This window comes from Zosterops lateralis (genome assembly GCF_965231275.1).
Source record: "Zosterops lateralis genome assembly, chromosome: 4".
NCBI lineage: Eukaryota > Metazoa > Chordata > Aves > Passeriformes > Zosteropidae > Zosterops > Zosterops lateralis.
The window spans coordinates 27,348,322-27,362,406 of NC_139765.1; the positions used below are offsets into that span (position 1 = coordinate 27,348,322).

Below are 14,085 nucleotides of genomic sequence, written 5' to 3' on the forward strand. Positions count from 1 at the left end.
CTTTCCTATGATACATTCATTTCCTAATTCGAAAATCCTACTAAAGTCAAGCAACAGGCCCCTTATACAAATCTGTAACATCTTGAAAGAGTGTTTGGAAGAGATAAGGGCATCTTCCCTGAAAGCCCCTCTCCAGGAGCTACAAGCACACAGAAACTGCACATTTCTGCCTTGTACTAAGATAGTCAGACCTGGAATTCTATCCTCTGGCACTCTGAACATTTGTATTTTTTCCAGAATTCCTGATATATTAACTTTGAAAACATGACCTGGATTATTTAAACTTTGCCATACTAAAAAGACCATAGCAATAACAGTTGAATAAACCATGTAGTACTTTGCATTTAAAATACCAGCATAAGAATTTTAATAGAGTCTAGATAGTCACAGAAAAACTTTGCAAAGCTCCATCTCTATGAGCTGATTCCATTTGTATTTTGTCTCCTTCATCTCTCAAGATATAAACCAGCTGTTGTGTCCACTATGCTCCAGATGTAACTTTGCTACAAACTCTTTGCAGCAAGGATTGTGTCACAAATCTAATGTTAAACGCAGCAGAACACAGAGTTACCTTTTAGGATGACACAGCACAAATGAGATGTTCACTGGCTTTTGGCTGGTTAAACATTGATTATTTTCAAGACAAAAAAGCTAACATAAAGCTTCAGTGTACCAAGTATAAACAGCATTAAGTCGTTCAAATTTCCTGAGGTATCAGTTAGACAGCTGTCCCCTTCCACAGTATAATACAGTTCTCTGATCCAGTTTTCTGAAACCCAGAAGTAAAAAGTCTGCTATGTTTACCTGGCCCTTTAAGTGCTCTGCAGAAAAATAATGGCACAGGAGTGAGCTAGAAGAAATGCATACCAATGTCTCTCATCTGTGGAGGCACAATGCCCTACTTTGTGACAGATATCTTAGAAATCATCATTGTGATGACAAAAGGATACAAAGTTTTGCTCCTTTACAGTAACAATTATGTTTTAATACTTTTATACTAACACAGCATATTTTACTTACACATTACATTTGTCAAACAGAAACTAAACGAATTTCACAAATTTTTGCACAGTCCTCAAATAAATACTACTCTTAGTATGAATAAATGGCACTTCTTAGAGAGTGTCAAAGCTACAATTTTTCCACCCCATGATCCCAATGTCAGCAAACTGGATACAAGAAAAAACCAACCAAAAAACCCCACAGTTCATCTACTGGTAGAATATATGCAAACACTGTACTGTACAACCCTGCTCAGATTAACCAGGTAAGTGTTGAAATGCTTACAAATATATCTTCTACAATCAAAACCAAGCGGTAAATTAAACCTCTCTTGCAAATCTCATTTCATCTATAAATGGAATATACCCTCAGAACCCATCCAAACAAGAAGAGGTAGAGGCTTTGAGAATTTCCTGGAAAAACCTATTTTGAATGAATCAAGACTGACTGCCAGGACAACAATAGAGCAGACTGGGCAATGTGTGTGAAGCTAGAAAAGGGAAATAGAGCAATTAGTCATTTTTTCAGGGAAAACAAAACCAAAGAGAAAAATTGTAATATGAATAATATTAACATACCTGGATTGGTTCTTGCTGCTTAAAAACAGGACTAAGATCAGGTAGAATGAGTTTGATATATTCTTCTTTGGTGCACTCCTCAGCAATTAAGAGAACATTAGGCAAGACAAAGGGTACCATATCAGGATTCACAAATTCAGAAGTCAAGCAAGGCAAAATTCGCTGAATTATAACACGCTAAAAGAAAAAAAAAAAAAAGAAAACAAAGCATGAATCCTGTACTGCACTGATGTAAGTTACCATTGTGCCAATTCAGCAGCTTTTGTATTAGCCTGATACTTATAATAAAATAGGTAGATAATTTTCAGTTTTGGTCTCCTATTTGCACAGTACACTGTAATTAATTTACACTGTGCTACTCTGCTTAATTTTCGCTGTATGCACTCAAAACATAAATGAAGACTTTAACAACTGTGAAGATCAACAAAAAGTAATTAACTGTACAGAAAATAGCACTTGGAGCCACACACAGGTTATGAAAACCATACTCTATATGTTTTCTTTAAAAAGACCCTAAAAAGACCCTTAAAAATATCCCATAAACCCTCCAAATTCGTAACTTTTTTCTGTTACTGTTTCTGTTTTCCTGATTATTCACTGAACAAACACATAATCCTACTATACCTCTCTGTAAAACTCCAGATACATTCCCTAAATAGGATTCTGCTGATGAAACAGTTATTTAAACTGTGGATGTCTACTGTAGCATTAGGCATCCTTAAATGCTTTTGAAGTCAATAAACAGAAATATATGGTTGAAGGGCACAGTCACTTCCCCTCATAAAATATACTTTCAAGACAGAAAAAAATAAAATTATTTGGTCATTCAGTGGGTGTCTAAAGTTAGGTTAAATACATGCCATCCATTTCCAAATTCAAACCAGCAACCATTTCTGATCAAAGGAAAAAATTACTAAATTAAAAAGAATATAGTATTAAATATGGACACTAAACGTTGCACTTTGTAGTGCAAAACAGAATTAAAAATAAAGAAATTTAATGCACTGATGAGAAGCTCAGATATTCTATTACGTATTAAACTAATACTACTTTTCAATCACATATGTATATTGGCTTATATAATTAAGGTAAGAAAAGAAAAGGGAGCCAGTCTAGACATAGTGCTTAACACTACACAGGAGAAATATATAATGACAGGCATTTGCCTTTGAGATTTCTGAGCACTGCCAGGACAATAAAGCGCTTAGTCTACTGAAGGAAGGAAGCTTTGTATCATTCAACATTAAAGCACTGCCTTGCTATGAAAAATCTTGAAGTAATCTTAAAGGAAGAAAAGGTGGCAAAATGGCTTCAAAGAGCTATGGTGGCATCTGGAAACACAGAAAAAGCCTTGTAAATGGAGAGAAGACAACTTCCTTTCAAACTGGGATGAATTACAACAGGACATGCAAATGATGGTTTCTTTATTTGGCTTTTTTGCCATTTTCCATTTATTGTTTGCTGAGGAATACTTCCAGAATAAGTATGTTCTAATCTCCCTTTATTTCCTTCTACTCTATTCTGACAGTCTCATGGCAGTCTATTATGGTACAATGCTACAGGAAGTCCAGCATTCCAAGAGTCAAAATGCTAACAAGATGTTCATGTATTTTCAAACTTGCTATTCCAAGTCATTGAAATATCATAATTCAGACATACCTTAGGTAGCTTTGGCAGAACTTTTGGTAGTCCTTTAAAAAACTGTGATTTCTGCAGGTTATCCCTTTGAAATAATGAATCAAAATACTGAAGCGTCATTGCTCCTACATCATCGAAGAATGGTATCTAAAAATAAGATTAAAAGATTGTGATCTGGAGGGGGAAAATACTGACACTGCTACAATAATTCCAAAATATAGTCATCTATCTACCCTTTTGATGCATGACAGTAAGCCTTTACAATGATATGTCTGCAACTAACAATTAGAAAATTAAATTTTTACATACCAAGTAGTATAATATTCAGATACAGGTAAGACAGAATTTTCCTAGCATTTTTCAAAAACTAACATATTAACTGTATCTAAGTTAAAACATTATTTCATATACAGTAAGTGGCTTACAAAAAAAGTAACAAAAAATAAAAACTTCAAATAAATGTTTTTCTAGGAATAATTCTGCTATATTATATTACAACAGAGGATTACCTACTAGGTCATCCACATCTGGCTCCCAACCCTGGAAACTCCAGAAACCCCTGGATACTCTGATATCTCTATCCTATGATTCTGTGTGCAGATATGGTAAAAGAGACTCAATGTCTTTATAAAACCACACTGCTTAATGCAACCATTTACAGATTGTTTATTGTAGTCTTTCAGACAACCAAGTTGATACCTGAGAAATATCTGCCAATTCCCTCACTCCCATCTTTCAGCATATAGGTGGACAAAACCATCGCCTGCTCCCTCTCCCTTCTTCACCCACTACTTCTTTCAACAGTTAAAACACTGATTTCTGTATCTGCATACCGTCTTTTTACATCACAGCAAAAGAATAAAATCATTTAGCAAAACAAACCTATAAGCAGGAATCTGAAAGGCTATCAGATTGGAGAAAATGGGGCATAAGACAAGGGAAGAACAATGCTTTAAGTTATATTTCCAGACAGGAAAATGCAGCAACAGCTTTGCCAAATTAAAACTTAAATTATATTCTACTTGCAATTAAATTTTGGTTTATAAGGGCAAATAATTTCTGAATATAGTTTATTGTTCTGCATACTTAAGAATATATCAAAAATCATATGCCAAAAGTTAATCCTTATGCTTATCGCCCTTTATCATTTTCTCACTTTCAAATCTTTCCAATATAGTTTTAAAGACTAAACTGTATAAAATCATAGCAAAGAAAAGCTTCCAACTGTATGGAAATGAATAAAACAGTGTTACATTGAATAATTTAATAATTTTTCAAAATTCTGTCTCAACAACCACTTCTTCCATATAAATAAATAAGGATAACTTTTGGCATCAACTAACATTACATCTAAATGGTTAAAAAATATTTAACATTTCAACTAAAATGATTAGCAGAAAACATTTTTAAATACCTCTACAAATCAAACACTAATTTCTCTTTTTCCTACGGTTACTGTATTTTCCATGGACTGACCTTAGTCATTTGATCTGCATCCGGTCTGACCGCTGGAGCTACATTTAGGAGTAGCTTTACATGCTCACGCACCTCCTCAGGAATGTTCTCAAGAGTACTGGAGCTTAAACGGCTCAGCTGTGGAAGCAATTCAAGCATGTACATTATGAAGTCAGAAAATCCTGCAGGTAACTATTTCCAATCTATAACAGGCCTATACTTTGTTCTCTTGATGGTTTCTCTACCCACATGTTTGATATCCCTCCCTTCTTGCTCACAGTCTTCTTCTGTTTCCCAAAAGCCTACCCGGTTTAGATCCCACTCCTGTTTTTTCCACTTCCCATTGTAGTTCAGGTTATCAGAGAATACAAACACGGTATTTTAAACAGGCAAATACCATTATCTAAGGTGTTGTCTATACACATTAAAACACAGTACATACTGTGTGGCAACGGGTACCCAAAGAAGTTACAATAAAGAAAACCTGCATTTGAACAGACATTAGATCAGCTAATCCAATTAACTGCGACACTGTCTTCTGTTAATATTCACAGTCCACAAAGAATGTGAAATAGTGATAGCTAAGTGGATACCAACTGCCATGTCAAGTGATCAAATCACTCTAAACCCAGCCCTCTTCAATGGTCCTACATAGGTAATTCACTGCCAGGTGTTTCATACTGTTCACCCCAACAGGTAAGCATTATTTCACAAGACCAGCATTCAACAGGTTTACAGAGAAATCAGATGAAAAATACTATTTTTACTTTATGAAGCTGGTACATGTACCCTCCTCTAAAGATATTTTTATTTCTCAAATTTTGCTGTGATTTTTTTTTTTGTTGTAACAACAGTATGCAGGGTAAGGTACCATTGTCAGATGGTTTATGTTGGAACACTGTTAGCGTTCTCAATATTTAAATCTATGTTACAGTAATAATATGTGTAAAATATGAAAATAACTTTCAAATATGAAAATCAACAAACAATAGTCATAAAAAGAACAAATACCTGATCAAGCTGTCTACTAAAGCTTTTATAAATATCTTGCTTGTTGACCTCAAAAATTGGTTTCCCTTTATTAAACACTGCATACATAACAGCTCCCAGAGAGTACATATCACTGGCTGTCTCACAGCTCACAGAGAGAATATATTCTGGTGCCAGATACTCAGGATTTGGAAGACACAAGGATGGTAAGTTTGGATCCCATTCCTTACAAGGAAACTTCGGCTACAAGAGAAGTATGAGAAGTAAAAGGAAGCACATTTATCAAGGATTTTTAAAGACCATTTTTGAAAATAAACTCAAGTAGAGAAAAATAATTAAGCCACTCAAATTCAATTATGAATCAAACAGAAACAGAGTAAGGCAAAACTGTTAAGGATCTCTGTCTGTAGCTTAGAGTGATTAGCTGAAGCAGTTTTATCTGACTACTAGAGCTGGGAAGCGTCATGTAAAATCAAAGCACTGCTGTAATGGGAAAACATGAGCTATGATGGAATTCATTTTAAGAGGTAGCAACCAGGCAGAACACTAAGTTAGGTAGGCTTGCATGTGCTCCGATATGAAGAGGAGCAGAAGTGGCACAAGCTCCAGCCTCTGTGTAGTATAGTATAGTTCACAGTATAGTCTACTGTGAACCCACTGAGCCCACTCAGGCTCTTTTTCTAAGACCATCCATCAAATGCAGCACTTCAATCCAGATCTGTGCCATATGTTCTAACTTTTGGCCAACAAAATACAGAGGTGAATATTAAATAAGGGGTTCTATACTGGAATGCAAGATCATGAAACTCGTTTCAGGCAAACACCTGAATTTGAAATTAAATGATGATAAATATAAAGTTTATTACCTCCTGTTCGGATGGATTTGTTGATTGGATACAAAAATCAAAGCCCATAATTTTCCATGCTCCACTCTTATTCAAAATTATATTTTCAGGAGTAATATTTCCATGGACCATTTTGACACTGCTATGCAAAAATGACAAACCTTCAGAAACCTGTCCATAAAAGATCATTATTTCAGGTTACTTATTTCCCCAAACATCCTAGAAGACATTTACAAAAATTCTGTAGTTATGGTCACAGTCAAATTCCTATGTGAACTAAGAAACAATTTTTCATCACTATTTTAGCCTATGTCTTAAAAATTATGCATGAAGGAAATTAAACACAGATGGGTAATCAGCGGGTGAGATTACAAATGTCAGTTAACTATCACAGCACAAGTGTGATGGTGCATTCCCCTCTCCCTTCAGGCCACATCATCTCAGAAGGACAAAAATATTTTTATGAAGCTGATCAACATCTTCAACAAACAAAACCTGGGAGCTAATGATTCTCCACAGAACGTAAAGATTCACATATGGAAGAGGCAGCTGTAGCATAGACATTTACATGGAAAATAAAAATTAATTGAATTTTCTATTTTACATGTCAAAATCAAAAAAAGAACAATCAAAAAAACCAAGTAGTACCTTAGAGCTTCTAGCGTTTATCATCTCTTACACTTAGAGTGATCAGGGCACTAATATCTCTCACCTCACTATTATTTGATTTACTATAGGCAGATAAAACTTTGGCAGTGCACTGATGTCATTAAAAAAAAAAATCATTAATACTAAAAGCAGAAAAAAATTATAAAGACAACCTGTACCATACCTGAAGCAAACCATATTTGGTCTCCACGTCATAAAGTTTGTATTCTTTAATGTCTGATGGTAAAGGAGAAGGTAGGTTGTCCCAGCTGCCAAGAACATTAGCTAAACTTGCACAGACTGGTTCTGTACAAAATGCCAAACAATCCCTGTATAGGAAATGCATTAAAAAAATTCTTGTACATAAATGTAATATATCTCTTGACTGCAAATAAAGAACCATACAAACACTATACTATACATTGCCAAAGCACCTGGTGCTACCAAAAGCCATGTTATAATTCAGATTTTGAATTATCTTAATATTACAGCAAAGAGAAACACATAAATGTCTGAAGTTTAAAAAAATACTAGAATTCTCCAACATTCACATAAATCATTAATGATTCACATAATGCTTCATAATTTTTTTAAAAAAAGCAATGTTTTTCTTGTCCTGATCCAGGAAAAATTGATCAAATAATTCTTACTACTATTGAAACTTGAAAAATCAAACTTCTACCTATGCCTAAAACTAACATGTCCCTGACTGAAGCAGTACTTAATGAGCTCAGACAATGATCAGAAACTAAATCAATATAAGGCAGCACCTGAATACTCTTTTACTTTGACAACTGATAGAGAAGAAGATCTGCAAAACACAAATATGCTTGTTATATGAATTGCAGTTTGCATGTGAAGTGACCATTCTCTAAACTATTTTATTGATCTTTTTCTTGATGAAAATTAATGGTCTTGCTTATGCATTTTTGAGTCAATTGGGTTTGAAAAGCACAGAAGAAGCAGACTTCCACATATAAGGACTGGCCATAACACTGTCAAAATTTCAAATTTCAAAATTAGCCCTGAAACCAATATATGTCTCAATTTCACAAACTTCATGCAGTACAGACAGAGTCATTCTTTACATCCACATTCTTCATACTGCTCTGCACAGTGGTGGAGGCCCTGGACAGCCATTGCAATTCACTCCTTAATTGTTTTAAAGGGGTTTTTTTGAGAAAGCACTGCATGGATGGTAGCACACATACCTGCTTTAAGGATCATTAATTCATGAGAACACTAAATACTGCGTCGGTATGAACATAGAAAACAGAAATCGAGTAACAGTAACAAAGATAGCTTTTTGAATATAAAGTTATAGGCAAGAATACAGAGACTAACTTTTTGATCACTCCATAAATGCATCAGAAGACACGTCTCAGCATGAAACTACCATGTATTTTTTAAGTATTTCAATAATTAACAAGCTTGACCTTTGAATTAAAATAAGGCTGCTGAAATATGCAAATCTCTTATTATTGATCTGGATTTTAGTTTTGTCCACTGCCTCTCTAAAACAAAAACATCTGAAAAGTAAAATACATTGAATGCTAAGTGTCAGCCAACCTGAAACTATTTTTTGCCTGCTTTCCTCCCTACCATTCTGTTAATGACATACCTTTCATGTTTCTATTAATATGACTAGAGCTATAAAACTTGTTTCTGTTATAAATACAAGTCAAAATGAAAACATAGAAAGATGAAGTCGTTTATTTACAGTCTGACTTTAGCTTATCCATTTAGTTATGGCTAAGGCACAGATGATAGAAAATACCTAGGGAACAGTTATTTGGTGGTTTTCATAACAAACTCTGATTACGGCTGTTTTGAGGGAATAAAAAGATGGCCGTTTATTTTTTTTACCTTAGGAGGTAATTTAAAAAAAGGACTCAACCCACAGTATCAGAGGGATGTGGTAAATCTAATTAAAATAGCAGAATATTGCAGAAGCTGACATCTGCCATACAGTGCAGCAGATGCTTAAACACTTTCCTGAATAATATCAACATGAAATTCAGAATAATAAAATAAAAACATTTTTAAAATAAAAATACATATGCTTTCTACAGGGAAACAATGTAACAAATGCAATGCCTAATAAATTATCCAGGGCAATTCATACTACTAACTGTTTTCAAAGGGTAGGAATGATATCATGAGTTAACCAACAATTTCTTTTTTTAACTTTTTCTCCAATAACAAGCTAAATATAAATTAATATTGCTTTCCAGTGCTGTTAATGGAATTCAGGACCATTTGTAAATAAACATACTAATTTTAAATATGTAGTACAAATAAGGAGTTACCCATACAAATGCATATTACGAGGTATACATCATTATATTTATCATGTACGTTTATATTAAACATAACTATGTTGGATACCAATAATTTGTAGTAGAAACATTCTATTAATTGTGGAAAAACGACCTACACTCCAGGGTCAGAAAAGGTACAGCCTTTCTTTCCATATCTACTTCAGTCCCCCAGGTACATCAAGTACCTATTTTCCTCATAAGGGAGGAATAATGGCCAACCTGCGAGCAGTTCATTACAGCTGTGTGTTACTTTGGGGAAACACAAAACTGAAAAAAAGAAGATGAAGAAGATCAGCTACAGTCTAGCCAGAAGCCCACATGAGATTTCTTCAAGAGTAAGCACTCTGGAGAGACCTGAAATCCTGAAGCAATCTTACAGCATGCTTGCACAAGGTCACACATAGATACAGTCTACATAAACCTTTCTTTTATTAATCTCCTCCCAAAACTGTTACATCAGTTTCTGGCACAGTGAGTAACTGCATAGGTTTTGTGCTTCTGGTGTTTCTACCAGCAGCTGAGCATGCTGAGCATGGAAAGGAAAACAGCAGAAGCAAAGTGTAAGGCATTACTAAAAACTCACAAACTAACTCTGATGCAACTACACTGTTAATTTTACTCAAAAGGCTTAAATGCTTCCCAAGAACACCACCAAAGCTTTTCTAAAGGTTTGAATCTTAGCCTTTTTTTCTGAGGAGCAAAGTTCAGGGGAACAGTTGCTGCATCAGCTGGAAAACTGACAATTTCAGGAAGAAGCCTGAGGTATACTCGGGGATTCACATGCATACACTATAATTTGAGATGACCCTAGGCCATTTAGCATGTAATAGTTTATTTACTGTAGAGTACTGAGAAGTGTCTTCAACTACCTAACTGATTTTCTTTAGGCCATTGTAAGGGACATACCAGATCATAGGTGCAATGACAGCTTTGAATCCCGGTTAATTGTGAAATGTGTTTAGCACTGGAGGAAAGATAGATATGAATATGCAAGTGCAATTTAATCAAATAAACCTGTCTCAAAGCAGGTATTGCAAAGATGAAGAAGCATTCCTACAGTATTCTTGGATCCTAGAAGCCATTTGGAAAAATTCAAGATAACACAGAGATGACATTAGATAATGAGTCTTTATCAGGCTACCATTTAGGATCACAGAATGGCTGCGGTTAGAGAGCACTTCTGGAAATTATCTAGTCCAACTCCCGTCCTATTTGGGGAAAAAACCCCAAAATCACCATGATCTTCTTTGGTAGTATCAGGATCAGCTTCCTATTTTAACATGAAAATTTGATTTCTTTCTTTTTGTTAGAGTTTAATGTGCTATTATCCCTACAGTTGAACAATAAATCTGTAAGATTAACCAGTTATTGTGCCTGGTGACCTTTCGTAAATCAAATAAGCACTAGAAGAACTTGCTGAATTTGTCTCCCTCGACCGGTACTTGAGGGCCTTTCCAAGGTATTTAGTTACAACACATATAATTTACCAAAAATCCCTAATCTCACATGTACTAAACACATCTCATACATGGAAAAAAATATACTAATAAGTTTTTGAGAGAAAACCATTTTAAGACAGTTCTTTAAAGGCAAAATTAATTAAAGCACCAAATTTTCATGCTGTAACGGTGATGTGTAGCCTTACAGCTGCAAGTGGACCAAAATCAAGCAATAGATTATTACTTAGATTCATATCAGAACTGCAGTGGGGAGGGGGAGGGGAGAGGGAGGGGAAATATAGGGGTGAATACCCTGACATACAAATAAATACATTAAACTTGAATCTCATCAGATGTATGTACTGAATGTTCCAGACAGTTCATATCCAATACCAAAACAATGATTAAAAATAACTGTTCTCTACTTTACTACAGCTTACCTGGATTCTTCTAATGGATGTTGAACAGTAAGTAGCCTAGGGTGTCGAAGCCTAGTTAGCTGTTGAACACCTCGTTTTAAGGAATCAATAATCTGATCTTTTTCGAACTTTTGGTACTTGTCTATTAGCTTCTTATCGAAGACAAAAACAGCCACTTCCTGAAAACAAGCAACAGAATTCACTCAGTATATAACACAGCCAAAATCTAAGCCTATACACAATTATACAGAAATGTGTTTTTTGATTCAATAGTACAATCCCACCAATATGATAACCAAACAAAGAAACAGACTTATTCTCACTTGGTCCCAGTCATGGGAGAGGTTATTGTGCATAAACTCTGAAATACACATTTTGAGATAAGGTACTATTGCTCCATTATTGTATAAACAGTAGTATGTAAACTGTAACCCCTACCTACGCAGTGACAGAGCAGCAGATCCACAGTCAGAAATCAGCTTGATTTTAAGTACATGAAAGCATTTACATCAACTATGAGTAGTTAAAATATTCTGAGTATACATCAAGTGTTGCTTTATTAAACCAGGTCCTGTCTCAGTGTTTTGCTCCAAACCAGTACAATCTGACAAAATAGTCACAGTAGTCTATTAATCTGATCAGATCATTCACATGATAAAATATTAGGAATTTTTTAATGCTTAAAAGTGTGTAAAAAAAGTCACAAAAATGTTAAAAACAGAAATTATCTCCAACTTCTGCAACTGGAGCAGGAGAAAATTAAGAAATTTTTATGGAACTTTGAAATTACAGAGGTTGATGTAAAATAAAAAAATTAGATTACATAAACCATCTGGGAAGTTGTTAATGTGAAATGTATCAACTGATAAAAAAGGGAATTAAAAACTTTTATCATGAAACAGACTTTTATATGCTGCTACAACAGCATTATGAATAATAATAAAGGTTAGAAAGCAGTAGAAAATAGTAAGAACATACAGTTTTTCGGTCCCAGGAGGAACTCTATGCTCTTTCACTGCACATTTTATAACCATTACTCTAATTAACACACAGGAACAGGTACACTAATAATTAAAAAAAAAAACCTATAAACTTTTAGAAATATGCTATCCAAAATATGAAATTCAGCTCAATACACAAAAAATTGTTTTCCAGCTATTTTCATTAAGCTGTTAGCAGGTGAATACGTGTAACTAACTCAACTAAGTACACTTTTCCTGCCTCTATCCATATTGGCTCTCTGCTCCACCTCCGAAGTGTGATGCATCAAACATGAACACAAGGCAGAGAACAGCAATGACAGGGGATGAAGACATACACTGAGCAGTACATGACCAATAGCAAAATTTCAAACTAAGACGCACTTCTGAAAAAACTTCTGTCTGATGACAAGTGAAAAGAAATCAGAAAGTGAGCATTTAAATCAGCTATGGTTTGAATATTTTGTGATGGGTCTAATAAGTTCTATCGGTGCTTGCTGCAATCCCCCATGGTTTGTTTAAACTTGGAATTCCCTGCACCTGGGAGAAGAGAACACAATTTGTACTCCAGTTCCTTAACCAGCTGACTCAAGGCCATTAGGTCCCTCTTGACTGTCTGTAGCCTTGTTGTTGGGACTTCTGCTAGCTTTACATCTGAGCTGGCAAGTACTTTGTGACCTTAACCTATCTATTTATGATTGCACTTTCTAAGCAGAAGGACGAGTGCCAAATTATGCCAGAAAAAGTTTAAGTGCATTAAGTCTAAGTTAATAAATCCAAGATGAGCCGAAATACGTACTGTGAAACTATACACTTATTTATAACCAGAGTGACTCACAAATCTTTCAAACACACAGCAGCAAATCAGCTATGAAATAGCACCAGACAAACATATGCACACAGGTAAGCAATTTCCTTACATTCTGTTAGGTTGTTACTCAGTCACCTACACAGTAAGCAAGAAAAGACAAGATACATTAAAAAAATAGTAACAAACATCCAGGCAGGAACCAGGTAGAACTTGGAAAAATAGAATAAATTTATAGATATCTACTGTCACCAGAGATGGAGTATTTGTAACTGCCCACTGACCTAAAATAGGAACAAAAATAATCCTGAAAACAAAGATTTCTGATGAGATCTACTGCTATAGTGTTAAAACCTCCAAATTTATCTGTTTTATCTGGCTACAGTGACTTAAATTATTACTTGTGTTGTGTTAAAGTGACAACAACGGGTAATTAAACCCTTACATCCTGCTTGTCTGATTGCAATACACGCTGAAAAAAAAAAGCTTGTAGCTTCAATTTAGATATACACAGTTCTAATGCACCAAATATGTGCAACTTCACAAAAGTGACTGCTGTCACCTGGAAAATGACAGCCAGCCCAAAGAACATTCAGAAGATACACAGGAAAGAAATAAAAAGTAATGTTAAAGAACATATGCTGCAATGCAACACATTGTAAGCTTTATTGCTGCACAGTTTTGTTTTGCAATAGCAAAACGAATGTTGACATGATCTTACGTAACTGGTAATATTAATAATGAATGGTAACTGCATGCCAAAGCATCAGCCATCTAAAATTCCATGCAGTACAACTGCTGCTGTATTTTTAATTACTAATGATGGCATGCAACTGCACAGATGTTAGTCAGGGTTTACAGAGATATTGCAGGACCTCATGGAGCACCTGAACTAAAACTCTGTAAAAGTTTTGGTCAAAACACCCATTCGAGACTTGAAAAACGTGATCAACAGGAACCTA

General features: G+C 34.9%; 1 protein-coding gene across 3 annotated transcripts in view; it reads right to left on the minus strand.

Annotated features, from left to right (window-relative positions):
• SCYL2 (SCY1 like pseudokinase 2) overlaps positions 1 to 14,085 on the minus strand; it is a 30,051-nt gene that overhangs the window by 10,442 nt on the left and 5,524 nt on the right. For all 3 annotated transcript variants that reach the window (XM_083860538.1, XM_083860536.1, XM_083860537.1), the window contains exons 3-9: positions 11,357 to 11,514; positions 7,341 to 7,485; positions 6,530 to 6,679; positions 5,685 to 5,906; positions 4,695 to 4,811; positions 3,240 to 3,365; positions 1,581 to 1,757 (exon numbers count right to left, since the gene is read on the minus strand). In XM_083860538.1, the coding sequence (XP_083716664.1) occupies positions 1,581 to 1,757; positions 3,240 to 3,365; positions 4,695 to 4,811; positions 5,685 to 5,906; positions 6,530 to 6,679; positions 7,341 to 7,485; positions 11,357 to 11,514 (1,095 nt within the window). The remainder of the gene's footprint in view (positions 1 to 1,580; positions 1,758 to 3,239; positions 3,366 to 4,694; positions 4,812 to 5,684; positions 5,907 to 6,529; positions 6,680 to 7,340; positions 7,486 to 11,356; positions 11,515 to 14,085) is intronic.